The sequence below is a fragment of the Scardinius erythrophthalmus genome, assembly GCF_964197995.2.
Source record: "Scardinius erythrophthalmus genome assembly, chromosome: 2".
In the NCBI taxonomy this organism is placed as follows: Eukaryota; Metazoa; Chordata; class Actinopteri; order Cypriniformes; family Leuciscidae; genus Scardinius; species Scardinius erythrophthalmus.
The window spans coordinates 4,356,881-4,373,905 of record NC_138222.1 but is presented as its reverse complement, the minus strand read 5'-3'; the positions used below and the strand labels follow the sequence as shown (position 1 = coordinate 4,373,905).

Here is a 17,025-nt window from a genome sequence, read left to right as displayed (position 1 = left end):
TACAGCGTTTTCATCGCTCAAAAAAAATCTATATTGGCAATATAAAGGCTGATAGTTTATGTATTGAGAAGCAGAGAAGAGTGTCTTAGTCTAGCATTTCTTGTCAAGTAGCCAATACTGTCTTAAATAGCCTGTGCAAACTCACGTGATTTCAGTAAATGAAGCATTATGTCATAACTGTTTCCAAATGTTTCCAAATTTTAATGGTTCGCCTCTAGGGGGCGATCTGTGAATCCTTGAACCAGTGTCTATGTTTTTTTTGCCTGCTCTCAGATTAGTTTTATAAATCTGTAGACATTTATTGACACATTTGTATAATACAAAAAGTTGCAGCTTAAAGTCTCTTGTTGGTCTGATTAAGCAAGCTCTCCTTAAAACAAACAAACAAGCCCTAAACCAGAGTGACGTTTCTAGCGCTTTTAAACAGTGAATCAAGCAAGTCCCCCTGTAGTCAATCATTTTATCCCTTAAAACTCACCTTTGATCACCAAAATTATTATTTTAACGTTTTTATTCTGTAAAAAAAATGTTTTGTCTTGCCTTAAAATAGCTTGAATGTAACTCTTCATCCTTGCCTCATTTAGTATACGTGGTTCTATGAATATGCAAATGAGCCCCACCTCCACTCACTCACTCAGCTCAGAGATCCACTCATTGACGATCACACAAATTTGTACATGGTTTGTCTTAAAGCATATTAAAAACACCACATAGACATATAAACTACATTAAAAGCTGGATTTTCACCACACGGGGACTTAAACTGATTCAAACGCTGTGCCCAAAATCAAATATATCCCTACTGTATAGTATTTGAATAATAGTTTGTCCGAATTTATCGTATTTGAAAAACAGTAGACAAAAGTCCCTTGATGATCTACTACTTCCGGCGAGATTCTGAAGAAGCGAAGCAACTGACTCTGGTTGGTCACATGACAGTAACAACATGGCAGATGTAGTACATTCAAATTTCATATTAAAAATTTCACTTTATAGAGTGTATTTTTTAAAGGCACAATATGTAACTTTTTTGCTTTAAAAATAGCAAAAATCACTATATATGTTATATATTTTTTTTAGTTGTGTACTTACATTATCCCGACTGTTTCCAACAACTTTCAAACCAGGAGAAATTTGTAATTTAATTCGAAGACACGTCACGTTTCTTTATTTCCGTTTTGTCGCCGTCAATGGCGTCATATCCGCGTTGTCCCTGGTTTCCGCTCGTACTGCCATAGCAACCAGCAACTGCCATAGCAACTCTGATAGTAACCAAGGCGACAGACGTGGACAACTGTGTAGTTCGCAATGTCTATTTGCACGCTGTTGTTGTTTCGTTCAAACATTACGGACCATGGCAAGCAGACTTTGGATAAAAAAGGAGAACTAAAACGAGAATCAATATCAGCGCGGTGTTTTCGAGATGCCGAGAGCTCCCATAGACAGTATATAAACGAGAGCTCCACGTCCTAGACTTCGACCGCTCCTACATGTACTTTATTAAACAGGTGAGCACATTTACATAAAACTAATCAATGTTATATAGTTCAACAATGATAAAATGTTAGAATATGATCTGTATGTTATTCTAATGTTGATCTAGCTTACTGCTAGTCTCATACAGACAAACTAACACATTAATTTCAACACATTCAAATGCAGTTTAGTGTGATAGTGTAATGTTAGACCAAGTGAAACAGCGCTGCGTTACCTCACAAGTTTAATTTGTCTAATAAACTGACCTGTGAGTTGTAATTCTGCACTTGCGTGTAGTTCGGTAGAATGAATTGTCTATATTCCTATTATATCCGTGGGACTCGCGTCGCGTGTGGAGCTGATAGCTGTCTCTTAGCAATCCCGACCTGCTTCATATCACAGTCATGATAAAAACATCGATGTATTCAGTCATCCATAAACAATATTAGATCGGTCGGCTTGATGTTGACGACAAGATCCATAATTCTTAGCAAATGTTGTGTCATCAAACTACGTCTTTGTTATTGTAAATAGGTTAGCGACCCCTAGTGGCGAAAAATTCCATACTGTACGTTTAACGGTCGCAAAATAAATTCAAATTCAAAAGTATACCTACCCAGACAGTGTGCGATTTCGGACGCAGCGATATAAAAAAACTTTGTTTTTCCCAGCGCTAGTTCTAAATACTCATGAAAAGTAATTAGTTTGAACAATTTTTTTAAATTTAAGTTTGCCCTACTCAAACCAATTAATTATTTTGAATGTTAGGGTGAACATGGACCAATGAAACGACAAGACTTCTAACAAAATATCAGAACCAATTAGAAAATGACACATGAAGCAAGGGAAACAATGAAAACAATTAACTGGGGAAGCAGAGATCACATGACATGAAACGCAAGACTCAATTTTTAATTAAACTTTAAATTACTTATACTTAAGTGTACATACTGTAACACTGTGTATTCATATTTTATTTCTCAATTTCTGTCTTATTTCTATTGTATTTTATATCTCTATAGGTTGTCTGATCCAGTCTGTATGGCCAGATTAGTAAAATCTGTCCTGTTGTAAAACCCAGAAAAAGAAATCTCTAGAGTCAGCAGACGTGACTGTATATAACTAACCTATTTTGAAGATGCTTACACTGCATCCATCTATAAAACGATCTATAAATATATATATACTGTGTACAATTAAATGGGCCTTAAAATAGAAAATAAGCTCTAAAAAACTTTTGATATGTGCAATTCACTTTTTAACAGTAATTTTTAAGAAACCAAAAAATTAAAAGCAAATTAGGTTCAAGCATGTTTTTGACTATGATATTCTCAAAAGGCACAAAATTATCTTTAAGCCCTTATTGGGATCAAATCCAAGTGTAACATTTGTTTGACCTTGTATTTGTTTGTCATCTTGAGAAACCAGGTGTGTCCTTGAGCCTGGAAAAATTAACACAACAATAATTTAATAAATTCTAAGCCAGTAATATCATGAGAGGGACAGAAAACAATAACAAGGCATTATACATTTAAGAACATAATAACTTGCTGTTTCAGAGACTCAAAAGTCAAAAGTTATGAACACTCAGTTTACAGAAACAGTTTTATATACGTATATATTAAAACTGTTAATGAAAACCTGATCATCTGATCAACCGTTGAACTTTCTACATATTACAAAGTGGAAATTGCTTTTATTAGAACCTCGAGGAAGACAAAGTTTCGTCTTCATTATCCACGAGTTATACGATACTTTATTTCCCCTCTGAATGAACTATGTGCTATAATTGTCCTCTTCTTTATCTTCCCCCACAATCTGTCAGATTGCTATTCTCACTTTACACTTTCACCCTCTGTCGAGCGCATGGAAGTGAAAATATAAGAACAAGATTTATTCTTTACAGTCCCAGTATTCAGACGAAGAGTGGAGGATATGCTTTCCCTGATGGGGAAAAAAGCTTCTGACTTATATTTTCAGCTAAAACCATCCTGCTAGTAGACCTTCATCTTTCACGTGATTACAGTGTTGTCAACTCCAATTAATATCTTGTATGTTCTCCCGCAGGCATGCATATGATCAGAGGAAACATATGCTGCATACTGAAGTAACTTCAGGAGAACCTTAAATGTTAATGAACAACAGCGAATAATGAACCTAAAACCCTTTTGCATTACTGTGGATTAACATGTTTTTAACATGTTTTTAAAGCCATAGGTTTGCAAATGCACACTTGAATAGAGTTCCTAATCCATCTGTTCATACTTTATCTTACTTTGGGCACCAGAATTTAGAAATTATTAAACTAGAGATCAAGGAATACTTCACATAGTTCAATTGATGTTGTTATCATTAACTCATCCTCATGCCATCCAACCCTTCTGAAAAAGAAGTAGACTTTTTACTTTTAAAAAGAGTACAAAAAATAATAATTGTGTGAACTGAATGTAGTGTTAATTGCATGTTATTTGCAATTCAATGAAAAAGTAGCCTATTATAGTTTAAATTTATATTAAATGTAATTAGTCTCCCTGTAGTCAATAATTGTATCCCTTAAAACTCATCTCTGATCACCAAAATCACATATTTAATCTTTTTTTCCTTGAAAAATATGTATTTATGCCTTAAAATAGCTTGAATGTAACTCGACACTCTTGCCTCATTTAGGCGGTTCTATGAATATGCAAATGAGCCCCGCCTCCACTCACTCACTCAGCTCAGAGATCCACTGGTTGACGATCACACGTTGATCTGATTGGTTACAAGGTAGTTTGTGACGTCAGAAACACCAGCGATTTCAAAGCGTGTTTTTGAGACTGTCTTTGGTTCACTGCAGTTTTAAGGAGGAAATACTCAGCAATGGTGTCGACTTATGAATTTAAACATGGTTTGTCTTAAAGCATATTAAAAACACCACATAGACATATAAACAACATTAAAAGCTGGATTTTCACTGCCAGTGTCTCATATTAGGGAGTAACACAATATTATATAACACATTGCTTTAAAAGTAACTTTTCCCTACATTTTCTTTTATATTTTTATATAACGACTTATATTTTATTTACGACTTTTTATCTCACAATTCTGACTTTTTTTCTCGGAATTTCCTGATATAAAGTCGTAATTGTGAGTTAGGCCTGATAAATTATGAATTGCGTGATATAAAGTCGCAATTGTGTTCCTTAGAATTGGACTTTTTAAGTTTACATCTCACAATTCTGAGAAAATATGTCAGAATTGCGATGTATAAACTAGCAATTGTGAGATAAAAAGTCGTAATTATCTTGTAAAATGTTTTATTCTGCGGAGAAAACAAGCTTTCATACCTCTATAGCCAACATGCCTACAAATAAAGTGGGTGTTGATATTTCCCACTGTAAGCAGCGCCACTGACTGATCGCCTGCAACTGAGTCTCTATTGGTTGCGTGTATAAATACTGCTTTTTCCAACCTCGAAAACTTTCATTGACAGCAGTTTACATCACATGAAGAGCAGCGCGCGACTTTCCCAGATTATCCGACTGTGTTATTTAAAGAGAGACAGCAGATTGACCAACATACTCAGACTCGGAGCTGCTGATACAGTAGATGGCTCGTCTTCTGACTAACACAAGATGAACAGAGATGGACCAAAGCGGACAGGACAACATGAGACATTTATGAAAAGTTCCCCAGAAGAAAAAGCCGTTCTCGCTCGGATCAGGAACGATGTCTGTGAACAACACCTCGAGCTCGAACATCAGCTCTCTTCAACCCGAGGTCTTTACGCACAATGTTCCGGCTCTCGTGTTCGGGGTTTCGCTCATTATTGTGATCATTTGTGGAAATGTGCTCGTCTGCCTTAGTGTTTACAAGGAAAAAGCCCTGAAGACAACGACTAACTATTTCATTGTGAGTTTGGCTGTGGCAGATCTGCTGCTGGCAGTTTTGGTTTTACCCCTGTTTGTCTATGCAGAGGTAAGTCATGCGTTTGCGTTTATAGAAGTTCATTTTGTAACGCGTTTTGTTGAAGTCCACATGATCCAAACATGGTTCCGCGTTAAAACTGTTTTCTTAGGTATAGGCTACTACTTTAGTCTACACTTTTAGTACAACCATTTATCACCATATTTGTAAGGTCTGTTGTATTAGGTTGATGTAGTATGATCACTGAAATCAGTTTTAAATTGTGCAGTGTGAAAGACTAATAATTGAAGATGTGATTGTATTATAATTCATTATATTAATTATTTATTAATTAACTAATTACTTTTTTGAGTAACTTACCCAACACTGTGTATAAATCTATATATGTAGGCCTATATTAGTGTTAAAACGATTAATTGTGAATAATCACATCTAACATAAAAGTTATATAATATATAGCTTATATATACATAGGAGAGGGTTACATTAAAAACATACATTTTAATATTAGACTTTACATTTTATGCATTATGTCTATGCAGGGTTTAATGCAATTACATCATAAGTAACTCTAATTAAATTAAAGAAAAATTAATAGTAATCCCTTACTTTTTAATGGAAAATCAATTAAATTACTGTAATTACTGAGTAATGCATTACACCCAAATATATTTACACACACACACACACACACACACACACACACACACACACACACACACACACACACACACACACATACAGTATATACATGTATTTGAAAAGAGTTACTACATAGGCTTCTATAGGTAACTTCCTCTTTGATTCTCTTTCTCTTTTAGTCCACTGATCTTGTTACCCTCAAGTTGCCCCCACGTTAAATCGGTCTAGTTGTTAGGCTCATTAGATTAGTTTGACTCGTTTAGAGAATCAAGGGCAGTCCGAATGTCATGTGTCTCAATACAATTGCTTTCCTGTTTGAAATGAATTGCAGGAATGAAGATGTAAGGAAGTTTGCAATTGTTTTCCTTAATGTATGCTAAATGCTCATTAATACTCTTTTTGGCATCTGTCTTTCCAGTTTCAAGGTGGTGTCTGGTCACTGGATATGGCTCTTTGCGATGGACTAATGACCATGGATGTGATGCTCTGTACAGCGTCTATATTTAACCTCTGTGCGATCAGTGTTGACAGGTTTGAATTTCCCATCATATTGCATAGCATTGCTTTTCCAGAGGAAAGAGAAAAGTTGCTTTGGGAGCCTTGAGGCATTTTCTCAAGAAAGAATGTGAATTGCATAATCAGTTTTTAGCAAATTATTTTGACCTAATCAGGGTTGCTGACACAGGTCATGCTGGTTCATTCATAAGTTCATTCTTATAGTGCGTAAGACCATGTTTCAGCAAATCAGTGAGTGACTTTATTAAAGAAAGTTGAGATTAGCATTATTCTCTAAACCAGTGGTTGTCAACTGGTGAGTCGTGACCCAAGAACGGACCACAGGTCTGATCTGATAGCAGAAAAATATCAATTCTAAATTTAAATAATAAAATGCATCTAACATAGGATAACAGAACAAATAAGCTTAACATCAAACACAAATTCATTGGCTATTTAGTAGAAGCTAGCCAAATTAGGCAGATGCTAAACCATGGTTGCAAGTTAAAAATTCTAATTTATTTATGTAATTAAAGGGTTAGTTCACCCAAAAATGTAAATTCTGTCAGTAATTACTCTCCCTCATGTTGTTCCAACCCCGTAAGACTTTCGTTCATCTTCGGAACACAAATTAAAATATTTTTTATTAAATCTGAGGTATTTAAATCTGCGCTGTTCACGTAGTTTAACTGCGCAACGTCAGAACGTAGTGAGCCTACGTTCTGACGTTCAACCCAGAAGCGCTGCGCTGTTACACTACGTGAACTCACTCAGAGAAACACAGAAGAAAATCAATAGTTGAATTAAGTGGGTTTTTTTTTTTTTTTTGCACAAAAAGTATTCTCGTCGCTTGATAAACTTAAGGTTGAGCCACTGTAGTCACTTGGACTATATTAACAATGTCTTTACTAACTTTCTGGGCCGGCAAGTTTCAGTTACAGAGAAACCTATGGAGGAGTGAGACAGCTCTCAGATTTCATCAAAAATATCTTAATTTGTGTTAAGAAGATGAACGAAAGTCTTATGGGGTTGGAACAACATGAGGGAGAGTGATTACTGACAGAACTTTCATTTTTGGGTGAACTAACCCTTTAAACCTTTTAAGTTGCAAACATTGTTTGGTGTTGTTAGGTTTATATAATAATGTTGATCATAACATTAACTTAATTTTGTGTGCAATTTAAACTGAAATGTATGTAAATCGGTTTAAAGTTGCAGTTACTTGATGAAATTGTCTTGATAACTTTGGAAAGGACTGGGATCTGAACTGGGTAGTGAGAATAAATGTTGAAATTAAGTGTCATTTTATTAGTTTTTAGTGAAGGGAAAGACCTTCTAGTGTTTAATGCTGTTATGTTTGACATTAAGGGTGTCTTCACACATATATTTCGGTTCTCTTGGTTCTTTTGGTCCGGACCTAAAAAAGAAAATGATACATTTAGTCCTGGTTTGCTTAGCATTCACACGGTCATTTTTAACACCGCACCTAAAAAAAAAAAAAAAAAAAAAAAAAAACTAGAAAAAAAACCTAAATGGCTTTTATGGCACATATTTTGCAAAAACAAACATTCAAACCAATGCTGTGTGCTGGACCAAAAACGTATGTGTGTACATATGATGGTATTTTGACTAGATGAGAACTCGTGAAGAGCTTATGAAATGTGTAACAGAGTCAAAACAGCAGCAAGAATCACTCCATCCTTTTTAGGGTCGCATCTTGTGACATCCTGTTTTTGGTTCGTTTAGATGTGGTCCCTGCTGCATTCATATTTCAGTCAAACCGCACCAGAGTTTGTTTAAAAGTTTAGAGTTTGTTTTAATCCAACCAAACATGCAAGTGTGAACACACCCTTAAAAGTGTGACTTCATGAAGATAAACACTACATTGACTCTATAAGCAATGACTGAGCTAATGCCAGTTGACAAGTAATATCCTAAATTTTACTATGATAGCTGTGGATTTGAACTGAATCTGAAATACATAATTGGATCCAGTGCTACAACTCAAGTAGTTAGTGTGACTTATATTTTTGAGTGATCAACTTAAAAATTTGTGTTTATGTTACAAATGCTTAAGTTCCTCTAGCTCAATGTAGTTTGTTGTTTGAAGTACATAATTTCATTCGAAGCTGTCATGACTCAAAAAGATTGATGCAAACGAACGGTTGCATTATTTTTTTTTTTTGAGCCAACACGTTATTTTTAGAGTGTGGGTCTTAAAGGGATACTCCACTTTTTTTGGAAATAGGCTCATTTTACAACTCCCCCAGAGTTAAACAGTTGAGTTTTACCGTTTTCGAATCCATTCAGCCGATCTCCGGGTCTGGCGGTACCACTTTTAGCATAGCTTAGCATAGATCATGGAATCGGACATGACCATTTGCATCTCTCTCAAAAAAATGACCAAAGAGTTTAGATATTTTTCCTATTTAAAACTTGACTCTTCTGTAGTTACATCGTGTACTAAAACCGACGGAAAATGAAAAGTTGCGATTTTCTAGGCTGATATGGCTAGGAACTATACTCTCATTCCTGCGTAATAATCAAGAAACTTTGCTGCCGTACCATGAGTCCAGCAGGCGTAATGATATGACGCAGCGCCTGAAAATAGTCCCCAGCTCAGTAACTTCCAACGTGACCGGAACTAAGTTTGTCTAACCTATTAGACCTATTTTCAGGCGCTGCGTCATATCATTACGCCTGCTGGACTCATGGTACGGCAGCAAAGTTTCTTGATTATTACGCAGGAATGAGAGTATAGTTCCTAGCCATATCAGCCTAGAAAATCGCAACTTTTCATTTTCCGTCGGTCTTAGTACACAATGTAACTACAGAAGAGTCAAGTTTTAAATAGGAAAAATATCGAAACTCTTTGGTCATTTTTTTGAGAGAGATGCTAATGGTCTTGTCCCATTCAATGCTCTATGCTAAGCTATGCTAAAAGTGGTACTACCAGACCCGGAGATCGGCTGAATGGATTTGAAAACGGTAAAACTCAACTGTTTAACTCTGGGGGAGTTGTAAAATGAGCCTATTTCCAAAAAAAGTGGAGTATCCCTTTAAAGCAAAAACAGTTGAGAACCACTGACTACAGCGTTTGGCTTTGCTGTGATTATGGGTCTTCGGGTATGTTTATACGACAACGATATGCTTAAAACGGAGAAGTTTTCGACGTTTTTCTATTGTCAAAACAATCCCCATTGAACCCATTTTCAAAACCCAAAACGCCGTTGTCGTGTAAACGAACGGCCAAAACGCATAAAAACTTTTACGATTTTAGTTGAAAACGGTGTCGTGTAAACAGCCCCTTAGAAGTCTTTATTTATTTTACATCTTTAAAAATATCTTTACGTCCAGATGGTAAAGTTGAATATGCATCATTTTAACAGGTTCATAGCCGTGTCCATACCGCTTAACTACAACAGAAAGCACGTTGACTATCGGCAAATGGTCTTGCTCTCTGCGACGTGGCTCTTGGCGCTGGCTGTGGCTTCTCCCGTCATCTTCGGGATAAACAATGTTCCTCAAAGAGATCCCAGAGAATGCAAACTGGAAGACGACAATTACGTGGTATATTCGTCCGTCTGCTCCTTTTTCATCCCGTGCCCCATCATGCTCCTACTGTATTTTGGGATCTTCCATGGTTTGCGCAAGTGGGAAGAAGCACGCAAAGCCAAACTGAGGAACAGTATTCATGCTTGCCGTAGTTTACAGCATGCAGCAGTTGCTGCCGCTCTCCCACAATTGGGATCTCTAACAATGTCTCTGCCCCGGGTCATTGAGAGAGATCTGGCCCAGTCCAGTCTTGAGGAGCTTGATGACTTCAAACCGCCCGTTTGCCCTTTCCCACCGGAGTATAAAAACAGCCCCATTCAAACCGTGGCCTACACTGCCATTAAACACGGCCAGCCAACTCAGCGAAAGAAAAGGGCTAAGATCAATGGAAGGGAGAGAAAAGCCATGAGGGTTTTACCTGTTGTTGTGGGTAAGTGTTGAAATAATACTTCTGTGAGTGTTTGTTTGTCTGTCCTGTTGAAGTTTAAAGTACTTACTGTATAATTCATGCGATGTGAGGATAGACTGCAAAAATATGGATGTGACGACAATGACGTCACCCGTAGGTTTCTGAAGAGCATTTTTGAAGCCCAAATTGGGCGGAGCCGGTCGTCGCCATCTTGGCAGCGCGTCATTAATGAAAATGGGCAAAGAGGCGGGATTAGCTGAGGTGACGTGACGCTAACAGACAGTAGGCAAGTGGCAACCTTCCAGTCTCTCTCTTGAATCCAACATGGAAGTGACTTAAACTGCAATCCATCGACTGGCCACTAGAGACCGGCTCCAGAAGAGAGTCAATCCCATAGACCCCCATGTTAAAATGCCCAACTTTACTGCATAAATAAATTTGTTTACAGCCTGGTACAAAAAGTGGTTTTGGTCTATATAGCTAATTTTGCCCTTCATGACAACTGTGAGGGGGGTGAATTTTTTTATAACTCATCCGTTTAAATTATATTAAGTCTTAAAGTTCTGCATAATTAAGGGTGTGGCCACTTGAGTGACAGGTGGATTGCCGCTGATGTCACTACTAGCCGTTTGTCTGCTGTCTGTTAGCATCACGCCACCTCAGCTAATCCGCCTTTTTGCCCATTTCTGGTTATCCGGGAGTGACGGGCTGCCAAGATGGCGACAGCCGGCTCCGCCCACTTTGGGCTTCAATAATGCTCTTCAGAAACACTACGTCCATATTTCTTTACAGTCTATGCAGCAGACAAACGGCTAATAGTGACAGCAGCGGCAATCCACCCGTCACTCAAATGGCCCCGCCCCTAATTATGCAGAATTTAAAGCTTAATATGATTTAAACGGATGAGTAAAAAAAAAAAAAATCACCCCCTCACAGTTTTCATGAAGGGCAAAATTAGCTATATAGACCAAAACCACTTTTTGCACCAGGCTGTAAACATATTTTTTCTGCCCTAAAGTTGGGCAAACTAACATGGGGGTCTATGGGATTGACTCTCTTCTGGAGCCGGTCTCTAGTGGCCAGTCGATGAATTGCAGTTTAAGTCGCTTCCGTGTTGGATTCAAGAGAGACACCGGAAGTTTGCCGCTTGGATGTGAGCAGAATGAAAGATGTCTTTAAAATACAACTTTTGAGCTTTTATCACCAAAGCAGTCTAATTAGTTTGTGGATGTAATTATAAATGTCTAAGCTTTGCATGAAATTGCCACAGAAGTTGAATTTCCCTGGACCGGCGCACAGATAAAACCAACTACAGGCAAATCCCTCTATCCAATTATGATGTCATGGTTCACCTGGTGCCTTGACCTCATTTCTGGGACACCATTCGTTAACATAGATACATTCAGCAAAGACTAGAGTTGCATTTTACAAATCTATTGTTGTTGTTGTTGAAAATTGGTTCACTATATCACGTATTCTGAATATGGAGCGCATTAGTGCCGTTGATTCTGGAAGATTCAGAGACTGACATGTTTTGCTTGTCAAAAATGTTACATTCAGCTGTCGCAAATTCTTGTTTATTTTGAAATTCATAAAAATGCAGATCCTATTGTAAATAATAGTAAAAAAATAAAACTGCTGTTCCATTATTACCCCTTAGCAGATTTTGACTCGTATACAAATATTTACGTATTTTAAGAGCGCAAAAAGATCGTCATTCGCAGTGCTTCATAGGAGTGGGCGGAGCTAAAGAGCTCTTTTGGTGTGTTTTGCCTGTTTCGACTCTCTGATTGGTGGAATTTTCTGTACAGCATCTTGGGTAATGTTGTTTTTCACCACAAATTCCACTATCAAACACAATTGTTTTAAGAATAAGTTGAAATAATGCGGGCTGATGGCATCAACAGAAGAAAATACCATTGATTAACAACTTAGGGCTGTCTTTAAAGGTTCATAAGTTAACTTTAAAAATCAATTTCCCAATGGAGAAAATAAATTGAGTTTTTACTTCTGGAACTGTGTCACTCTATTCTGAATATTAAACCACAGCTGATTCCTATCAAGGGATAAGTATATTTCTATTTCTATAATCACAAATATGATTATATATTATTGTATTAGGCCTATATTATATTACATAGGCTTTCTTTGTTCATAGCAGACATCCTTGAAATATAATTTTACTTAGTTGACCTCATTTTTACTTGATTAGAAGAAAACCTAAATTGATACTTTACTCAAAAATGAAAATTCTGTCATGATTTACTCCAAACCCACATGACTTTCTTTTTCTATTCTGCAGAACATATTTTGATGAATGTTAGCCAACATTGGACCCTATTTACTTAAAAAGAAAAAAAAAGAAAAAAGAAAGTCAAACAAGTTTGGAATGACATAAACGTGAGTACATAATGATGGAGTTTTCAATTTTGTGGGAACTATCTCTTTAAATAAAAAGTGGCACAGCTTACCCTGCTATATTTCTAGGACATCCTGAAATGTTTGTTGTGTTCTGTTAGTCATCAGACAATATATATCATATTCAGACAATGTAAAAAAAACAAGTAATAAAAACTCAGTGAGTGTTTTAGCGCAATTTTCTGACGTCATGGGATCACAACACTAAGAGATAGTAAATCTTTGTATGTTTTTTTTTTTTTTTTTTTTTTGTGCGTTCCCGAGATTAGACCTTCCTTAACATAATGCCGAAAACCCGAAGTCTCTAGGTGGTCTGGTTGAGGAGGAGATAGAAGTGCAAGATTGGTGCGCACAGACAGAACAGAAATCATGAGTTAACAATCGCAATTTTGTCCGTTGGAAAATTGCGCTAAAAAAAGTGCTTTATGTGGTAAAATCCTAATGAACAGTTCCAAGCCGAATTTGGAATGTTATGGAATGTTGGAATGTACACGGTACAAAAAACATGGAGAAACAAGCGATAAAAGCATTGCTAATACATGCTGTAATCTTATTAAAAAACACAATTTTCTCAACTTAAAAAAAAAAAAAAAAAAAATGCAGGGAAAGAGTTAATATCATGTCTGAATATGACCCGGTTACTGGTTACATCAACATGTCAGAAATTATTCCTTTAAGTAACAAGACATTTTCCATATTTTCCGTGTACAGTAGAGGAATGTGTAGGTTTTCACCTCCTCATGAGGATTTAAGGGTTGGGGGAAGTGATAACTTTTCCAAAGATGTAAACATTTCTTGCGTCACAGAAACATGCAGTTATGCTGATGATCTGAAACTTATTTTAACTCCATTACTGGGTATTTATAGAAATACCATTAATATACTTGAATAATTCAGCAGAGCAGAGGCCACTGGAGGAGCACATTAATATCCATAACATACATAGGTTGATTTATATGTGCAGCGTTTGTCCCGCGTTCTTCATAACATTTTACTTAGTTTGGTCGCTTTCGCAAGAGATTCTTATTGCATAATGCAGAATGAATGAGCGTGATTTTGCAGGTTTCTGGGTTATCCTAAGCTTCCCAGAGCTCTTAAAGTCATTCATTCTTGAATGTTTTGAGTCCTGGCTGCTCATTTTTCTTGCTTTATCAGAAAAGAAGCAGGACTCTGACCACAACGTTCATGTTGTCGTCTAACACAGAAAATTATTTTCAATTCCTTCAAGCTTGTAAAAACAAACAAAAAACCCATTTAGAGTAATGGACAAAAGGCATTCCAGTGGGTTTAAAAGCAAAACTGTGCAACACTTTATCTTAAGGTGTCTGTATTACAGTGTAATTATACATTTGAGTACTGAGTATATAATGAATAATGAACTGAGTATATAATGAGTAGTGAATAATGAACTACAAGTACTTACTATAGGGTTATGGGCTGTGGTTTAGTGTTATTTGCATGTAATTATGCACAATTTATAGTTATTGCTACACTGAGGAAAAAATGGTCTAGGATTTAACTTTTTTTTTTAGTGTATAGTAACTACAAGTAACATTTTACAATATACGTAAAATATATTTGTATACACTTTATGTAATGCTAAAAAATGCACCAAATGTCTTGTTTCTTAATTCGACTGATGATAAATATGTAATGCAGTTTTATTTTAGTTTTATTATTATGAATTAGCTTTTATTTTTGTATTTTTAGTTGTCATGTTAATTATAGTTTAATTTTGTGTAATTTCGTGATGTGCTTTTTTCATTTTATACATTTTTTCAGGTTTAATTTCTTTTTATTTCAATTTCACGTGTTTGATTCAGATTCAGTCAGATGGTCAGTTTACACCCAGACGGTGCAACTTACCCATTGACTTGGATCAACTTACCCCTAACCTGGGGTAAATTGAGCCACATAAACACTTTTTTTTATAGGAAAATATAGATGTACTCTGATCATTTAAAAATAATAGGAAACATCCTGAAATTTCTTTAGATACTCTCATTGTACTTATGCCTAATTGTCTCTTATCTTGAGGACTTGAAGTAAAAGATGGCTCATCTTACCCCACTCTCCCCCAACTTTAAATCCTTTTAGTGGGCTCCTCCCATGGGCGGAGTCATGTTTTATATTACAAAATTTACTACACTATTTTATAATCCAAACAAAACACATATTGTCGGAAAGGTCTGAAACTCAAGGTTCCATATTTGGCGACTATTTTGTCATAGAAGTGAGGATGTGACAGAAATTGATTCATTTGTGACAGGACAATGCATCAAAAGAATGTGTGCTTCACCTAGTGGCTATTTTACTTCAGTTTTTGTGACATCAACTTCAAATTTTGAACACAATTTAGTTAGACATGTGGCTTTAATTTTATAGCAATATTAGAGTCTTCACTATTTTATAAAATATATATTGTATTTAAAAAAAAATGTTTAGTACAGTGCATTTGCTTTACAGTAAATTTCAACTTCTTTTCACTTCAGCAATAATCTGCTGAGTGTTTTCTGTCAAAAGAGACCAACCTTTGGGTAGTGCATTTTCACATCAGTGCTCAAAAAGCGACCTGACAGTTAACAGGTTTATATATTTCATTTTATTTCAGCTTTATTTCAAATACCAGAAATGTTTCTAGTAGATTTAGTCTTTAGTTAAAGATAATAACCCTTATGTGATGTGTGATCTCCACCTGCAGGTGTCTTCCTCTTCTGCTGGACACCGTTCTTCGTCGTTCACACGACTCGAGCCCGGTGTGAGTCCTGCCACATCTCTCCAGAGCTGATGAGCACCGTGACGTGGCTGGGTTACGTCAACAGTGCTCTCAACCCAATCATCTACACGGTCTTCAACACCGAATTCAGGAAGTTCTTCCGAGGATTTCTCCCCCACTGCTGCTGACATCCACCAAGCGCTTCATAATGCCATCATTTATGCTAAAGACATTTGTTCTTGAGTGGAACTGTTTTATTTTGTTGTTTTGTGTTAATCCTGCCAGTACTTTCTTTGTGCCTACCATGTACTACATCCATATTTTATACATAGTGGACTTATTTTCAGTAGTGCCTGGAACATTTGTGCATCATTTTATAATGTGCCATTCTCTGTTAAAATATGCCTCAGTCTGAATTAAGCTAAGATTAATGGTATAAAATATATAATGCATTGCATATTTTAGATCTGTGACGTGTTTTAAATAAAAAAAAAAACACAATGTACAAGCCCTCATTCGGCACTGCATATTTTGGTACATTTGATTTTTGGTAAAGCCTTTCAAATATTCTGTAGATACCGTAGAGCTTTGAGTTTGGATTTCATTCATTTGAACTTGGAGCTGAACATTACTATAAACAGAAATGTGTGATAAAACCAAGGTTTGAAACGGGTTAAAGCTTCTCTGTGAAGGTTCAAAAACATCATTAGAAAGTGTCTAATGAAGTTCCAGAAAAGCCCTAAGGATTTTACCATTGGTTTCTAACCTTGTAATCTTCGAGCTCATCATCTGTGCGCAGTGAAAGAAGGATCAGACACCTAGGCAGAATTCTCACTTGTGTCTCTTTTTTTCCCTCTCTTATTGAATTATAAATAAAATGTCTGCATGATCAAGTGCAGCTTCTCCAGTATGCCTGACGCTGGCATTTCTTAGAGAATTAAGAATCACCAAGATCTTGTCCCTTACCAGCCCTGTTGACCTGTATCTTCCACACACACACAAAACACTTTTATTGAGTAAATGTACATGTATAGATTAGACAGAAAACTTGAGATTAGCTGAGTGTCTATCCATCATGGAGCTCTCCTTCCTAACCAAAACCAGTCTATGGTCTTTACTTTTAAAATAAAGCTTCCAAAAAGCAAGGGTCTGAAAGCATGAGAACGTTCATAAGTTCCTTAATTTGCTGTGATGCCATTGTAAAACCTTTCTAAGTTCTAGGGTTCTTTAAGGCCGTGACACACCATCCGACGTCGAAGAACTAGTGGCGACGAAAGCTGAGTGTGTTATCTTTTGAACACATCGCAAAGACTATAGCCCGACTGCCAACTAGCACATGCGTTCGGCGCCTGATGTAAGGAAATAACTGTCTATATCAGCAGGTGTCAATAGTCTATATTTGTTA

General features: G+C 36.4%; 1 protein-coding gene across 2 annotated transcripts; it reads left to right on the top strand.

Moving 5' to 3' along the window:
* Positions 1 to 4,874: 4,874 nt before the first annotated feature.
* Positions 4,875 to 16,101, top strand: drd4b (dopamine receptor D4b). 2 transcript variants are annotated; one of them, XR_014028984.1, is made up of 5 exons: positions 4,875 to 5,436; positions 6,446 to 6,558; positions 9,912 to 10,507; positions 15,397 to 15,490; positions 15,606 to 16,101. XR_014028984.1 is itself a non-coding variant. In XM_081349727.1 (4 exons), exons 1-4 carry the CDS (start codon positions 5,188 to 5,190, stop codon positions 15,806 to 15,808), a joined length of 1,161 nt encoding a protein of 386 aa, XP_081205853.1. In that variant the 5' UTR covers positions 4,875 to 5,187; the 3' UTR covers positions 15,809 to 16,101. The 2 variants fall into 2 exon arrangements, 1 of the variants encoding a protein (XP_081205853.1); XM_081349727.1 differs by lacking the exon at positions 15,397 to 15,490.
* The last annotated feature ends 924 nt before the right edge of the window (positions 16,102 to 17,025 follow it).